We start from the raw sequence: 17,848 nt of genomic DNA, 5'->3' as shown, positions 1-17,848 counted from the left end.
GGGTGACGTGACATCCCGACATTTACTAGGCAGACTGTGTTCACGGGTGGTTTGCCATTTCCTTCCCCAGTCGTCTACACTTTACCCCCAGCAAGCTGGGTACTCATTTTAACCAAGGATGGAAGGCTGAGTCAACCTTGTGCCCGCTACCTGAAACCAACTTTTGTGGGGATCGAACTCAGGTTGTGAGCAGAGCTTGGACTGCAGTACTGCAGCTTACCACTCTGCTCCATGGGGCTTCCGTACATCCCTTCTAAACCCATTTGAATCAGGTGTATCCCTGCTTAGGACGACACTCAGTTTTATTTGCTGACTTTGATTGGGGAAGAAGTAGTATTGAGAAGAGTCTTGCTATTCAAAATATTGTCGAAGGCTTGCTATTGTAAATTCTTGCATGTTTTCCCTTACATCGATTGACTTATTCAGGTATGGACCGTAATCCATCACCACCACCCTTCAGTGATGCAGAGGAAGAGGAAACAGTTGCTGGGGACTCCATTGGAAATACAGTCTACAGCAAGCATTGGCTGTTCGGTGTCCTGACAAAGCTAATTCAGGTGCACTACATATACTGTTGTCTGTTTTGAAGATGTGAGAATTCCATGATGTGTCACCAGTGAGAACAGCACCCTCTTACGTTGTGATCTACCTGCCGCCAAATCCCAACAAAGCAGAGGATGGGGAGACGGGAGATTTAAAGTACAGGATGGGAACCGAAAGCGGCATCCTCCCTAACCTACTTTTTCTGCTACCTCCATCCCTCATAACAACATTTTTCAAAGCCTCTTTTGCTGGGTGTTTGGTCTCTTTGCTGAGCAAGTCCCTTCAGGAGCGAACTGGCTTTTAAAACATTCATTCAAGCAGAAAACCTTGAGCTGGGGAAGAGTTTGGCTCCCATCTGCCCGTCCTACACTTAAAATCTTTCCCTGTACCAGCTACCTGAACCTTGTAGGGAATTTACATGATTCATCACATGGCATTTCTTCTTTTGCCAGTGTGGTGTAATGGTTAAGAATGGTGGTTTGGAGTGGTGGACTCTAATCTGGAGAAACGGGTTTGATTCCCCACTCCTCTACTTGAGCGGGGGATACTGATCTGGTGAACCGGGTTGGTTTCCCCACTCCTGCACATAAAGCCAACTGGGTGACCTTGCCCTAGTCACAGTTCTCTTCAAGCTCTCTCAGCCTCACCTACCTCACAAGGTGTCTGTTGTGGGGAAAGGAAGGGAAGGAGATTGTAAGCTGATTTGATCCTCCTTTAAAAAGATAGAGAAAAATCATCATATAGAAACCAACTCTTCTTCTATGGTGACTGGCCTGAGCTCCCTGGAGTGATCTTCAAGGCTGAGCACAGATCTGAATCCAGGTCTCTCCAGTCCTAGTATGATACTCTGACCAGTAGATCACTGTGGCTTCCTATATACCTTTTCCCTTAGTTTAAGATATTTTAGCAACTGATGCTGTTGCTGTTGCTGTTTAAGTTGATGCTTGGGTCCCTTCAGTGTACTGCGAAAAGAGAAAGGGGTACCAAATTTTGCTAGCCGGAAAAAAACATGCTTTTGCTATGGAGAAATGGTCGCAGTTATTCCAAGCATTTAATAGTAAAAATAGCACTCAGGATTGATCTTGATTCCTTGTCCAATTCCAGTGAATTATATATATTTTAGGTCAATCCAAAAAAGGATATGGGACAGTGATTCCCAAATAATAAAAGCCGGTGCTGAAGGTATCTGCTCCCCCCGTTTTTTAGGCCTTTCTTATCAAACAAACTCTGGTCCAGTATTTTTTTAACTTAACTATACCCTCTCACCGTAGAGCATTTTTGATGGCCAGATTTAATATATTCCCTTCAGCTGTTGTTAGTGGTAGATACAAGGGAATACCACGCGAAGCCAGATATTGTAGGTGTCAATGCAAAGAACCTGACACAATACAACATATTCTCTTGTACTGTCCACTTTTCACACAGCTTCGATGCAGCTTAATTAGCTCCCTTCCTCAATTTACTATTGCAATGACTACTGGAAACATAGCCCATTTATTGGATGACAAAAGCTTTGAAGTTACCACTCAAGTAGCCGAGTTCCTGGCCAAGGTCCTAAAGGAGGGAGAAAGAAGGAGGGGAACCCTCATTTAATTGTTTATTATAATATTTACCGATGAACTGTGTATTTATTCTTTTTTAGATCCATATCTAGCTGCTTTACATGTTTGTTTTGTTACTGTTAATGCCAATAAAGGTTGTTTTCTGTTTTCTGTTTTCTGTTAAACTGATGCTGTGAACAGGATCTGAGTTTTCATATAATTAACTTTAATAAAAGAACTATGTTGATTGTCATTTAAGTTGAATATTAAAAATACCCATTAGTTTAAGATAATTTCAAAACTGATGCTGTGAACAGTATCTGAGTTTTCATATAATTAACTTTAATGAAAGAACTATGTTGATTGGCACATAAGTTGGATTTTAAAAATACCCATTGGTATGCTGTTGATTAATAGTATCCGGAAATAATGCGTTGTAAGTAGGCTGATAGCCCAGTCCCAACAACATTAGCTTGGAAATGTTTTACTAAGTTCACTGATACTTGCTTTTTAGCCAGGTATGCACAAGACTTTACAAGTGACACGAAGGCTGCCTGTACTCTTAACATGCTAATTTGGTTCCTTCTTACTGTGTCTGGAAGGTTATTAGCCCTAAAGAGGGTGATTCTGAGTTGAACAATGTGGACGTTCAGGTGGACCTAGATGAAGATATGGAGAATGACATTTGCAAAGTTTGGGATATGTCAATGGACAAGGTAATTTGGTTGTCGTTTGTTTAACATTGAAATGAGATACCCAGCTAAGATTACACCCCCCCTCTTTTAGCCAGGTACATTTAAAAAAATTGTATGCAGTGTGTGACGATTAGGATTAGATTGATAAGTAGCCAAGATCTTTCAGTTCTGGAGTTCTCTTTGTGTTGTGCTGTTGGTTTCTAAAGAAAGTACTGAAAATTGGCTAGGGCCATTTTTGCATGGTCAATTTTGATGCTCGCTCAAAGCTCTGTTTTAAAATGTGACTTTAAAAATGCCTATTCACGGTCCCGATGCAAATGGTTTTAATGTATTTGTTGAATTTAATGTGTTTAACTTTTGTTGTCAGCTGCTCGGAGCCCAGCTATGTTAGGGAGAGTAGGATAGAAGAATAAAAATAATGTAAAAAGGCTTGAGTTTGGAAGAGTTTAAAGGCAGGTTGAAAGAGGTATTGCAATTATTTTTTTAGAAACAGCAAGCCTCACACCATGTAAGCACATGACGTCTGTCTGTTGCAGACTTCTTGAGAATCATGGGGATAATCTGGGCCAGTTTCATAGCAGGGTAGGGTGTGTAGATGAAAGAGTAAATAAAATCGTGTTTCTTTGTTGTTCTTTTAATAACTTGTAACAGTTTGCTCTAGCTGATATTGGATCAGCTGATGTATCATGACAACATGTAGTTAACTGTTTACTAACATTAACCATAAACTCAGGAAAGAAGGTTATAGGAAAGTGATTTGGATGATAGGTTTACTTTGCACTAGACAAATAAAAATTGAGAAGATTGCCTGTGTTGAACATAAATAGGGGACCCCTTGAATATGAATAAGATAAGGGTCTCTGAGTGAAAGAAGGGTTTAATTTGTAAGGAAAAAACCCATTAATACATAAATCTTTCTTATTTTTAGGATGTTGCTTTATTTCTTCAAGAGTTTAATGCTCCTGATCTATTTATGGGAGTTTTTGCCAAATCAAAATGTCCTCGGCTTACTGTAAGTCCTGTTAAGAATGTTTTTCATGTGTTTTCTATATAGTAAAGTGTGGGGTGAAAGGCAAAAGAGTAAATATTTGTGGGGGTTCTGCCAGAATATTGAAACAATCATTCCACAAAGGTTTAATATTTTTGGATTTCCGTCAGTTGTGGTTATTAGTCATAGTTTCTCCGAAAATAGTTACAGAACTTATTCTCATGCTTTGGTGATCAGACTGGCATGACTCCCACCGAATTAAAAACTATCTCTTCTTAGGCCAGTGCTGTTAATTTTTTAAAATTGACAGTTCAAGACAGATTATGTGTTTTAGTTGAGAAAACTACTCTCTGTCATAGAATCACAGATTTTTAAGGGTCCCAGTGAATCACGAATTCCATTTCTCCCCTCCTCTCCTCATCAGGCTTTTCCATGTTACCCAAACTTCCTTTGTATAACCTCCTTGAGTCTTCTTGAGAAAAGCAGACTATAAATGCTGTAAAATAAATACACAGACAACTTCTAAGGAGTTCAGCAATTAACAGTCTAACAATTTGTTTCACTGCCGAATTGTTCTAATAGTTCAGAAGTTATTCCTGATGATTAACATATGAGCTACCTTCAAAATTTGAAATCCACTGCTGAACTGGAAGGAATGAACATTCTCTTCTCTTTAGTCATTTTGAAAATTGTATTCATAGCCCATCTTTATCTCAATCATCTTTTATATAGGCAAAACATACTCCTACTGCCTTCCCTTACATTCTGTCTCCTATTTTTAACTGGCATCTCTGTAATTTGTTAGTTCTTTCCAGTCTGTCAGTATCTACTTTGAACTGTGGTGGCTAGAATGGTACATACTTCCTAGATGGAGTAGAACAGATTTTTTAAAAGCAGGTTAAGTGCTTGGACCCTGCTCATGGATCCTGCCTTGCTCTTTGAAAAGCAGATTTTGGGGCTTCCATCCTAGAGCACGTGCTTAACCGTATTTGTCATTTCAGGAAATCTGTGTTGGAATACTAGGTAATATGGCCTGTTGTCGAAACATATGCATGTCCATTAGTAAAGATGAGAACCTTGGGTAAGTTGTATTGTTCTTGGTTTATTAAAGTTTTCAAAGCAATGAATATGGTTTAAACATTCCAGCTTATGTAGGCTCTAGTTGTGAGCAAAATATGATAACTGTTGTTGATTGAAAGTAAAATAAATTCTCCAAGCAAATGTGAAGATTATCCGAGAAGCCTTTGGCTTTGATGAGGAAGAAGCTTTATTGATTATTGAACACAGGAATACATGAAGCTGCCTTATCATGAATCAGACCCTTGGTCCATCAAAGTCAGTATTGTCTAGTCTGATTGGCAGCGGCTCTCCAGGGTCTCAGGCAGAGGTCTTTCACATCACCTACTTGCCTAGTCCCTTTAACTGGAGATGCCGGGGATTGAACCTGGGACCTTCTGCATGCCAAGCAAATGCTCTACCAAACAGTCACAGCCCCTCCCCCTCTCTGGAGAACCAAGGGTTCTGATCCAGAGGCCCTTAATGATAGCATCACCCTTGATTTAAGGTTTTGTGAATCATCACTATTGAGCCCCTTGTCTGTTTTTGCAATTGTAAACATTACTTATACGTTTTCAGAAGATAATGGTATCTGTGTAGACAAAGAGAAAAGTAATGGGAAAATGACTTTTTAAATTCCTCCTCTTTTTCTAAGAAGTATTTAGTGATGTTTCCAATGTATTCCCACTTTTTTCCAGGCAGTTGATATTGCAGCGTTTATGTGATTCAGATCCCCCAACTCTGCTTGAAACAAGCAGGTAAGCTTAAAAATATTGCCAAGTGATGCGTTCTACATGTAAAGAAAAGGTCCCTAGGTGCTTTTTGTTTTCTCGGTTAAGGATGAAGTGCTCTGTACACTTGGGAGCGAGTCCTATTGAATTCAGTAAAACATCTGAGTAAACATGCTGCTTCGCGTCAGGATGTAGAACTTGCTTTTTTCCCTGTCCCTAAATTTCACATTTGAATTGGGTTTTTAATCATTATATGCTTCATATTTTAATTTGGGTTACATTTGTAAATCTCTGTGTTCTTTATTTTTGTGTAACTTAAATTAAATCTGATCTTCTTCATAAAAATTACATGCCAATTTCGCACTTTTTTACCAGGTTGTTGCTGACTTGCCTCTGCCATCCTGAGGCCGCCAATATTTGGGTGGAAAGAATCCGAGGAAGTCCGTCAGTGTATGACTGTCTCTGTTTTATTATGTCTAGCTCTACAAATGGTAAGCTTCAAGTAATTTTTGTGTTGATCTGGTCACGTTAAAGTTTCTGAATTGGAAGAACTGAGCATTTTTAAATGGTTATTTGTCCGTGCGGGCACTGTGTCAACATTGGGAGAGGTCCCGATAGAAAGAACCCAGCAACGAAGCTCTTTGGAATGTTTAGGGATGCTTGTGCAAGCAGTACAGGTAATTCTCTATGGGTGTTCCAGTTTCTGCCACCCACACGGTGCAAGGTCAGGCAGACAAAATCAGTGTTTGTATAAGCACTGTCAGCTCTATATGAATAGGGTGTAGTTGGGAGGAGCAGCCCAGCTTGGATTGTCATTTGCTTGATTCTTGTGTAAAAACGTGACGGGTACCGAAACTGTATTCTAAGTTCTACTTCCGACGAATTGAATGGGGAGAAAATTGCACGTGGTATCGGTGCTGGTTGATGAACAATTAAATTGTAGCGGTTAACTTTTTTTTGGCACAGTGGAGTTGCTTGTGAAAGTGGGTGAAGTAGTCGATAAGTTATTTGACCTGGATGAAGAACTGCTGCGAAACTGGATTAAAAATGGTGCTCATCAGGCAGCAGGACAGCCTGGAGATGATTCTCCAAAAGAATGTCCAGATTTTAAGATCGTACCTTGTCTTCTTGAAGCTGCAAAACAAGTCTGGTATGTGCATGCTTATATAGTTGTGCATGTAACTGTTAAGCTGCTAAAGCAGGCCCAGCTATATCTCCCTACTGCTCGGTTTCATTTATTTATTACATTTTTTATATTGCCGTTCCTTCAAGGAGATTGAGCCACTGAGTTTCATGACTAAATAAGGATTTGAACCTGTGCCTCACCATTCCAAGTCCACAACACTACGCCGCATTGGCTCTCACATTTTGAGAAAGGTGGTCCTTGTAACTAACGTAACTTGGCGCGGCATCCTCCATAAAGGAGTAATTTACCAGCGTGGTGTAGTGGAGAGCCAGCGTGGTGTAGTAGTTAAGAGCGGTGGAGTCTGATCTGGAGAACCGGGTTTGATTCCCCACTCCTCCACATGAGTGGCAGAGGCTAATCTGGTGAACTGGATTTGTTTCCCCGCTCCTACACACGAAGCCAAGGAGCCCCGTGGCGCAGAGTGGTAAGCTGCAGTACTGCAATCCAAGCTCTACTCACGACCTGAGTTCGATCCCGACATAAGTTGGTTTCAGATAGCCGGCTCCAGGTTGACTCAGCCTTCCATCATTCCGAGGTCAGTAAAATGAGTACCCAGCTTGCTGGGGGTAAAGGGAAGATGACTGGGAAGGCACTGGCAAACCACCCCGCAAACAAAGTCTGCCTAGGAAACGGGATGTGACGGCACCCCACGGGTCAGGAATGACCCGGCGCTTGCACAGGGGACCTTTACCTTTTACACACGAAGCCAGCTGGGTGACCTTGGGCAAGTCACGCTCTCTCGTCCCCACCTCCCTCACAGGCTGCCTGTTGTGGGGTGGGGAAGGGAAAGTGATTGTAAGCCAGTTTGAGTCTCCCTTAAGTGGTAGAGAAAATCGGCATATAAAAACCAACTCCTCTTCTTTTTCTACCAGCCTTAAGCGTAGTGGGGACATGTGGTTAAAGCAGTTGTTTTTGAATGCCTGCACCAACAAGCTGTGGATAGCCGAAGAACTCTTGAAAAAGGTTCAGACCAGAGTTAGTCTTTGGAAATAGCTGAACCAGGCAAGGGAAACCCATTGGAGGCACATCATACTAAATTCACCTTCATCGTTGGCTGCAGCTCTCTCCTGTCAGGCAGCGAAAGCTGATGAAGTGATGCCTTAACCTTCAACCTAGGGTACCATTCTCTGTTGACCCTTCTCTTTAAAAGCGAATGTGAGGGTTGATGCCTGACTTGCTCCTTTCTTTTCCTCCTCAGAGCAAGGCTAGTCTCACATGTCTCTTAGTAGAAGGAATAGGTGGGACTTAGGCTACAGTGTCTGCTTTTCTAAGCATAGAAACACTATGTTGCACAAATGGTTGCATCTATAACTTCAGAAGTGTGGTTCTTTTGCCTTGACTCTCCATAGGATTTTGGGAAGATGGGAAGGCCTGTTCTGCACATGCAGCAGAATGAGGTGGTGGTTTGAAGGGCTGAGGGGATTGAAGGAACCAAGCCACCATATATGGTAGAGGGAGCCTCTCATTTTAATATCCGCCTAGATTTTTTTAAAGCTCTCTACAAGTAGAAAATTAGTATACTAGGGAGCAGGTTTGACTAGAACCTTTATCTTGGGCATGTGAGTATTTTTGCATCTCCTGACTACTAGCTGAATGAGTACAGTCTGCTCTTCCACCTTGCGCTTCTGTCATCTCATCTTGCGGCACACAGAGGCCAGACTGAGGTTGGTTCATCTGAGAGGGGAAGCCAGTGGCGTTCCTTCAGTTTCTATATTACCAGGAACTGCATCCCAACTAGACATGTGTCCATCCGTTCATGTTTAAAATGGCGTGTGTGGATTTTTGCAACAAAAGACCGAGTGTATAGGGGGTGAGAAGTGCTGAAGGCAAGAGTACAACAAGGCTGAGGTGCTGTGGCTCGGTGGTAGAGCATCTGCTTGGCATGCAGAAGGTCTCAGGTTCAATCCCCGGCATCTCCAGTTAAAGGGACTAGGCAAGCAGGTGATGTGAAAAGCCTCTGCCCGAGACCCTGGAGACTTGAGCAGACCAAGGGTCTGATTCTGTATAAGGCAGCTTCACGTGTTCAAGGCACAGCAGGAGAGAGAGCAGATCTAGCCCTTTGCAGTCAAATGCGCTCATTTTTAATGTTTAAAAAACCCACATGTGAGTGCATGGATCCCCTGGTCCTGACTAGCATAAGGCCCCAAACAATTTTATGTACATATAAAGAATTCTTTGTGGTAACTATCAAAAAAGAATGTGTATATTTGCTAGTCAAGTTTATTAATACGGTCGACTGACCAATCACATACCAACATCAAAATTTCCAGACACAATAGGTTTGCACCGCAGAATCATAGACATATAAAGGCATAAGGTCAATAAAAGCAACCCCCTGGTTAAAATTATCACATTAAAATTGATAAAATTGTAAAATATTCTAACAATCATTCTCTAATAAAGCTCTGCGTATTTTAATAGCAACAGTGCAGAACTTGGCAGTTTGGAGCGTAAGCTGAGGGTCTTCTAATAGGAGCTTCTTTGTCAAAAGCTCAACTGACTCAACAGGGAATTTACCAAGTAGGGGGGAAGTAAGCTTTGATCTAACTTCGTGGTAGAATGGGCAACATATCAGTGCACTGGTTCTTGTAGGTTATCCGGGCTGTGTGACCGTGGTCTTGGTATTTTCTTTCCTGACGTTTCGCCAGCAGCTGTGGCAGGCAACTTTAGAGGAGTAACACTGAAGGACAGTGTCTCTCAGTGTCAAGTGTGTAGGAAGAGTAATATATAGTCAGAAAGGGGTTGGGTTTGAGCTGAGTCATTGTCCTGCAAAAAGTATCAAAGGTAATGTGCTAATCATTGTCCTGTAAGAATCAAGATAATGTGCTAATGAGGGTGTGGTATGCTAATGTGGAACCATTGTATCCTGAAGTGATCTGTTAACATGTGGAATCCAAAGCTAATCCGCATGGCTATTGTGGACTGTAGTCTTTGTTAGTCTGGAGGTTTTCAGGACAGGAAGCCAAGCCTTATTCATTCTTAAACTCTCTTCTTTTCTGTTAAAGTTGTGCTGATGTTTATGAATTTCAATGGCTTCTCTGTGCAATCTGACAAAATAGTTGGTAGAATTGTCCAGTATTTCAGTGTCTTGGAATAAGACCCTGTGTCCTGTTTGGGTCAGTCCATGTTCAGCCACTGCTGATTTCTCAGGTTGGCCAAGTCTGCAGTATCTTTCATGTTCTTTTATCCTTGTTTGTATGCTGCGTTGTGTGGTCCCGATGTAAACTTGTCCACAACTGCAAGGTATACGATATACTCCTGCAGAGGTGAGGGGGTCTCTTTTGTCTTTTGCTGATTGTAGCATCTGTTGTAATTTCTTGGTGGGTTTAAACACTGTTTGTAGGTTATGTTTTTTCAAATGTTTCTCCATCCTATCAATGACTCCTTTAATAAATGGCAAGAATACCTTTCCTATGGGAGACTGTTTTTCCTGAGTTTTCAGGAAAGAAAATACCAAGACCACGGTCACACAGCCCGGATAACCTACAAGAACCAATGAACTCTGACCATGAAAGCCTTCGACAATATATCAGTGCATGTTTGATGGTTTCAATGTCCCCTGTTCTACACGGACATAACCTCTCTGATCTAGGGATCTTCTTATATTTCCCTTTTAAAACAGCCGGTGGTAGGGCCTGGCATCTGGCAAGGGTAAAGGCCTTCCTGTAATTAATAGACTCATATTTGCTATTGCAGCTCAGATAACAATACAGAAGGACTTGATGTCTATATGCATATCCTGCAGCTGCTTACTACAGTAGATGAAGGCATTCAAGCTATTGGTAAGATATTTTAATTAAACTTTGTTGGGTCAATCCAGGCATCGTGAGCCTTTTAGGCAAGGTTTTTGTTTTGTTTTTAAAAAAATTGCTAATGGAGGGTTCTGTGTTTTTTTGCTTCTCAAGTACAGACTACGGATGGTGGGAAAGAAACTTGGAATTTGCTGTATGGTCTCTTTTGTAAGGAGCTCTGCCAGCCAGATGACCCACCAATTATTGTTCAAGAACAGAAGACAGTGTTGGCTTCCATTTTGTCTGTGCTGTCCGTCATCTACTCTTCACAAAAGGAAAAGGAATATGTCAAGATAGGAAAAAGTGAGTGTTTTTACTTGTTCCCTAAAACTTAACTGGAGTACATTATCAAGGGTTTCAGAGACAGAAATAAAGGGGAACCACTAAAACAATAATAATTCATAAAATGTTTAGGAATTGAAAGAAGACCCTTATTGAATAGTGGGGGGTGGGGGCACAAACGGACTATATTGTAAGCACAGTGGTAATGGGGAATGTAAAAATTGGAGAAATAAGTTCATCTAGCTGTAATCAGGTTCCTGTGTGGATCATAATTGTGTGACTTCCAAGTGGCTGCCCTTCCCTTCCTTGTACATATTATTATTATTTATAATGTACATGAATGTATGCTTTTATATTTAATCCTTGACTGGTGTTTTCCCATGTCAAAATCTTAGGCAGGAAACCCCCAGAATATGTATTTTAGTCCATATAATCTTCTTTACTTGCTTTGTTTATTAGATATGCCTCTGATTGTTAGCTTGATTAGAGTGTTACAAAACATGGAGGAATGTGGGAAGACGTCCAGAGATGACTCCAAAGAGTCAGAGACTGAGGAGCCTGTGGAAGACTTCCATTTAAAAATCTTGAAGGACATTTGTTGTGAGCTGCTCTCCAATATATTGCAAGAACTGTCTAAGGTAAAAAATTTATGATCATGGAACGCAAAGGAGACAGTATTCAAACTCTTTATTCTAGCTCCCGCCACAAACACACACTGTTGAAGTGAGCCCTGTGATAATTTTTGACATGGACAAGTTTTTCATTCTCCCCCCTCCCAATGTGATGCATATGTCTCAGCATGATGGTAGATTCACAAAAGATACACAACATAAAAACGTATGTGCAAATCACCTCGTGTGGGGTTGCTTTGCATTAAATACAGTTGTGAATTGAGCCTCTACACTTAATTGTACGAAGGTCTGATTAGAAACCTAAATTATAACAATAGAATTCAATGTCTTCATAACAAATTTATAGTACTGCATTTGTGATATGAGCTCTTTTATTCTGAAACTGAAAATGTATAGGAAAAGAACATCAACAAAAACCCTTTCTTACTGTATTAAAATGCTGATTTCCAGCTCGTGTTTCAGTTGTGCTAAAGAGCAATCGAAGAATTCAGTGAGCCAGGTGGTTCCCAAGGTTCTGTCATACACATGGGGCTTCTGAAGCATATGCAGTCCTCATACAAGCACCAGTATTTCTCTGTACATTTGAATGTTGGGTACAACTCCCCATGTGCCAATATTGAAGTGTCTTGATCACATGGGGGAGCCCCACGGATAATTTCACCAAAGCACACGTATTTACTTCTGTCCTCTAGCGCTGAGTTTTACTGTCAGATCTTGCAAGTTGGTACAGTATCTAAGTTGATGGTTTTAGTAATTGAGGGTTGATATTAATGGGCTCTATTTTAAAACATATATGAATACATGGTTTTGTGTTTTCAGGAAAACGTTTTGGAAGGGCTCAAGCAAGGCCATCTAAATGAACAGAAATGTTCCTGTGCATTTCAAAATCTCCTCCCTTTTTATTTCACTTCGGTAGGTATGGTATCTGAAATGGGTATGAAATATTATTTGACTTGATTGTATTGGAAAAGAGTTAGAAGAAATGCAGTGCTGTAAGCTGCAATATCAGTTGAAAAACTAGAGGCCTGCAGCCAAAGAGTGTGCTGTAAGTTTTTATTTATTTAAGTTACAATCAGGACATGAAATCCAGTCCCGTCCAGCTTCAGCTACCTCTTTGGGCTCTTTCACCTAGGCTCCCCCAGCTAACAGAGTTTTCTTTCTGTGTTAAAGCTTTTGCATTCTGCCTCTAAAATAAGGTAATTCCTGATAGGTGAGGGAGTGAAAGGAAAACCTTTGTTGACCAAAAGCAGGTAGGGCACAAGTTGAGTTGCTACTCCATAGCAAGTAGGAAATCCATGCAGTAGGAAATCAGCCTAATTGTGACAGCGGTTTTTACGAATCTGGAAGAAGGGCTGGCCTAAGAGGCAGTCCTGCCCAATGGGGCCTGGGGAGTCACGCCTTTGAGACTGTTATAACCCACTTTCGGTCCCCAGCTTGCAGTCTGAAAATCTCTGAATTAGATATTTAATGGGCAGTAAAAATAATCCTCACTTTAATAGTATTAACTAGTGCAAAGTCAGCTAGGGCTTTGGAAAGGATTTAAGTAATCTGGTTGGTCGGTGCGTGGCTTTTTCTCTGAAGTAACTGGTATTACTCATATGCACAATGTTCGACACTAGTTGGTTGTTGTCTGCCAGTTCCTGTGGTCCTACCTCAATGAACTCATTTAAACTTCCATTTTATTTCCAGGTGGAGAGCTTTTTAGAAGTGCTGCGTGAAGCTGACCAGTCTCTTGCTGATACCCTAGAAAAAAGCTTCCCTAGCTTGAAACTCCAGACATAGGAACAACTGAAATATATTTTCTTTCAAGAAAGACTGCGATTTATTTCATTCCAGTTTTTAAACATGGCAACGTGTAAGGATTTCAGAAGGAATTACTCTTGCATTCCTTCAGTATCTCTGCTAGGAAAACTTGCCTTTTTTTTACACTTCTTCCATTCATGCTGCCCTTCCCAGTATCTGCTTCATTACCATTGAAAATAAAGAGAGTGGACCTCCTCCTGGCATTGTGCTTCCATCCAGCTAGAGGTCGTGCAACCGACATGACGATGTCATAAAGTCAATCAGATTTGGCTTTGGGCTAACTGGTAGCACAGTGGGACAAGAAGAGCCATCTGAAGAAGAGAGCTGTGGTTCATGGAAGCTTATGGCATAATAAATTAGCCTTCAAGGTGTTGCTAGATTCTGTTATCTCAATCCAATCTCAGGGTATGTTTAGCCTGAAGAGGAGAAAACTGAGAAGTGATATGATAACCGTCTTCAAGTACTGGAAGGGCTGTCGTATAGAGGATGGTGCCGAGTTGTTTTCTGTTGCCCCAGAAGGTCGGACCAGAACCAACGGGTTGAAATTAAATCAAGAGTTTCGATCTAGACATTAGGAAGAATTTTCTAACATAGAGCCGTTCCTCAGTGGAACAGGCTTCCTCGGGAGGTGGTAAGCTCTCCTTCCTTGGAGGTTTTTAAGAAGAAGTTAAATGGCCATCTGTCAGCAATGTTGATTCTATGACCTTAAGCAGATGATGAGAGGGAGGGCAGCTTGGCCATCTGGGCATGGAGTATGGGTCACTGGGGGTGGGGAGGTAGTTGTGAATTTCCTTCATTGTGCAGGTGGTTGGACTAGATGACCCTGGTGCTCCCAACTCTATGATTCTAAGTGACTGCAGTTTAAATTGAATGTGCACCCCAGTCTAAGTGTCATTTATCTTCCCTGCATATTTCCATTCACCTCCGTGCGAGAAGTGTCCAGATAGCAAGTAATGCCGTTCAGATAGAAAGCATCTGAACTTACATGTGCATTTTGGTGCACATCCAATTTAATCCATGGTTTCTGGCATAGCAAGTGAAAGGCACACAAGCCTGCTTCTGCACACTGACCTTCTTCCTTGAATTGGAGCACCTGACATGGTGCGCTACACTCGGTCTTTCATGGTATAGTGGGGTAAGGCAGGAGCTCTGGCCTGGGTGAGTCTACCATGGCCCAATGTAATCCCTCCAGAAGTGTGACCTTTCACAGACCACTTGAGAAATCACCATGGCGGGGAGGGGTGACAGCATTACTCAGAAAGCTGCTTTGCCCATTTCTGCTCACCTCTACTAGGGAGAAAGCTTTTCAATTGGAATTTACAATAATTTCCCAGGTCTGATATATTCTTAACAGTAAATTGTACTATAATTCTGACTATTGGGTATCTTCAGCTAACTTATGTACATTAGTTTTTTTACATGGAGTAACTGCCCCTTGGCGCAGAGTGGTAAGCTGCAGTACTGCAGTCCAAGCTCTGCTCACGACCTGAGTTCGATTCCGACAGAAGTCGGTTTCAGGTAGCCAGCTCAAGGTTGACTCCGCCTTCCATCCTTCCGAGGTCAGTAAAATGAGTACCCAGCTTGCTGGGGGTAAAGGGAAGATGACTGGGGAAGGCACTGGCAAACCACCCCGTAAACAAAGTCTGCCTAGTAAATGTCTGTCGGGATGTGACGTCACCCCATGGCTCAGGAATGACCCAGTGCTTGCACAGGGGACCTTTACCTTTAAGTGGGCTCTCCTTCCCTTGAGGTTTTTAAGCAGAGGCTAGTTGGCCATATGTCAGCAATGCTGATTCTATGTAACAAAGGGGACATCTTTGCTTTAAGACTGTGATCCTGTTTTCACAGATGTAAAAGGCAAAGCTCCCATTGATTTTTAAAGGTGTAGTGCAGGGCTGCCGTTACACCTTTTTCTTTATACAAACTGATGATTCTGTCTCTCATCCACCAAAGACATCCTAAAAATGTGTATTCAATTGATGATGATTTTAAAAGAATCATATGATGATGTAGAAAAGGTCCAGTAGCACCTTAAAGACTAAACATTTCTGGCAGGCTAGGAGCTTTCATGAGTCACAGCTCACTTCTTCAGATACCAAGAAGTGAGCTGTGGCTCATGAAGGCTCATACCCTGCTAGAAATTTTAGTCTTTAGGTGCTACTGGATGCTTGCTCTTTTCTACTGCTGTAGACAGACTAACACGGCTACCCATCTTGATCTATGTGATGATGTAAAAGTCAAGAAAGATGATTGCTTTTTTTATCCTGAGGTCAGAATCATTCCTCCATGACATGATGCGATTTCTGAAATATCTTTTGACATATCAGGAAGCAACAGGAGTAGAAGAGAGGAATTCTTTGCATCACAGATTATAAATGCGTATTGGTCATGTCAGATACTATTTCCACCAGTTCTGCTTGACAGACTGTATGCTAACTGAGTGATGTTATATACTTTTGTTCAAAATGACACTGCTCTCCTGTGAAGAGGTCACCCCTTAGGAAACGGGAGTTCCTTTGATATTAAGGGATGTTCCCAGTGAACAAAACACTACTTGAAACAAAGCAATCTAAAATAAGGTTTAATTCTGTATTAACTATCGTTTTTATATTAAATCTACTGATCTTTCAGAGGCAATATGATTCATGAGAAAGGTTTTCAAGATTTTAGGTGTATATGTCAGTTTAATCGGGGAGTGCATTGCGTGGCCCTGGGTGGAAATCACTAATTTGCAGACTCCATTTCCCATGTATACAGTGGGATCTCAGGTCTTAAGAGCCTGGGTGGCCCCCCGGTTTACTGAGATGCTGGAGGTGATAGAAAGACAAGGGAGATGGCTAGAGTGGCTGTGGAGAAAGACTTGTGACGAATCCATCAAGGCGTAGGCTAGAGCAGATTCTGAAGCCTGTCCTGTGGCATTGATGGAAGCAAAGGAACAATATTTCTCTACCAGCATTGTATCTGCACAGTAAAGACCTGTGGAATTCTTCCAGGTGGCCAGGGGCCTATTAGGTTCTGGCCAATGAGAGAAGGTGGACTGCTCTAGCCTGCTGCGATCTTTTAGCACAGTGTTTTGTGGATAAAATCTCTCACATCTGTTCCCACTTGAACTTACATTAGCAGGATCAGGTGGTTCCAGGGGGCCAACTTGCCCTGTTGTGTGGGATACCTTTCAGCTTGTTTAGACTGAGGGTGTGACAGGATTCTTGGATGTTTGAGACCTACCATCTCCTTGTTCAAACTTTGCCTCTTCTGGCTGCTTAAATCTATTGGGGAGGGTGTTGGTGGGTTGGGTCTAGGAGATAGTAAATGCCTCCCTGAGCAAGAGTTGGTTGGGGTGGTTGTCCCTGCCTTGGAGCAGACAGTGGTGCTTTCACTTCCAAAGAAACCCTTCTCTGGACCTAGGAGAGTTGAATAACTACCTCCCAGTCTGAAATGTACCCTTCAGCAAGGTGATTGAATGAGGCTGACCAACTTCAGGGTTTCCTGAATGAAGCAGATTCTCTGGATCAGTTCTAATCTGGTTTAGGGCCTGGTTACAGGACTGAAACGGCCTTGGTTGCCCTGGTGGATGACCTACACTAGGAGATGGATGGGGGAGTGAAGCCCTGTTAATTTTTCTGGACCTCTGAGCAGCTTTCGATACCATTGGTCATGGTGTCCTTCTGAACCTTCTTTCAGGGTTGGGTGGCACCAGTGGTTTGGGGCCTAACTTGAAGGGTGATTTCAGAGTGTGGTTCTGGAGAATTGCTGCTTGGCACCTTGTCCTTTGGTCTGCGAGGTCCTGCAGGATTCCATCTACATGAAGCTACTGGGAGAGCAAATTTGGATATCCAATATCTCACACTTCCAGCTCTATCTCACACTTCTAGCAGATCCCAAGAAGACTATGGAAAGCGTTAACAGGTGTCTGGAGGTATTTTTTAGGATAGATGAGCTGAAACAATCCTGACAAAATGGAGGTGCTACTGGTAGGGAAAGGTCTGACCCAGGAAATGGGATGTCTCATAATCGTGAGTTGAAGGAATAGGTTTGTAGCTTGGGCAAGCTGCTGGCCCTGGGATAAGCAGGTGGCGGTGGTGACCAGGATGCTTTTCACCAGTTTTCAAAAGCTGCAGCCAATTATGGGCAGGGAAGACTTTCCCACTGTGGTGCTAGAAACATCTAGATTAATTTACTGCAATGCGGTGTACATGGTGACGCCCTTGAAGAATGTCATAAGCTAGTAGATACAGAATGCTGCGGCCAGAACACTAACTGGAGTTGGCTGGTGGGGCCATATCACTCCAGTTTTGCTCCATCTTCACTGGCTTCCGATTTGCTTCCAGGACCAAGATGCTGGTATTGAGCTTTAAAGCCCTTGGAGCCAGCATACCTGAAGAATAGCCTACTCCCATATGAAGCTACCTGACCACTCCTCAGAGGCCCTGATTCAGGGTGTCATCTGAGGCCATACGAGTGCCAACCTGAATATAACCTGATTGGGGTTATACTCCCCTTGAAAGATCAAGCTCACAGTTTAGGGATGTTCCTGAATTTCTCAGTAGCTAAAAAAGTGACAGAGACAGGATGGAGCACCTGTTCCCCGATTCAGCTTGTT

At 42.2% G+C, this 17,848-nt stretch overlaps 1 protein-coding gene across 1 annotated transcript; it reads left to right on the top strand.

Annotated features, from left to right (window-relative positions):
- The first annotated feature begins 419 nt into the window (after positions 1–419).
- SAAL1 (serum amyloid A like 1) lies at positions 420–13,270 on the top strand. Its single transcript, XM_056851474.1, has 12 exons — positions 420–557; positions 2,687–2,800; positions 3,708–3,791; positions 4,769–4,848; positions 5,522–5,581; positions 5,930–6,045; positions 6,521–6,704; positions 10,437–10,522; positions 10,646–10,834; positions 11,273–11,451; positions 12,265–12,357; positions 13,135–13,270. Exons 1-12 carry the CDS (start codon positions 429–431, stop codon positions 13,225–13,227), a joined length of 1,407 nt encoding a protein of 468 aa, XP_056707452.1. The 5' UTR covers positions 420–428; the 3' UTR covers positions 13,228–13,270.
- The last annotated feature ends 4,578 nt before the right edge of the window (positions 13,271–17,848 follow it).

The sequence above is a fragment of the Euleptes europaea genome, chromosome 6, assembly GCF_029931775.1.
Source record: "Euleptes europaea isolate rEulEur1 chromosome 6, rEulEur1.hap1, whole genome shotgun sequence".
Classification (NCBI taxonomy): Eukaryota; Metazoa; Chordata; class Lepidosauria; order Squamata; family Sphaerodactylidae; genus Euleptes; species Euleptes europaea.
This window is presented reverse-complemented; position numbering and strand designations above follow the sequence as displayed.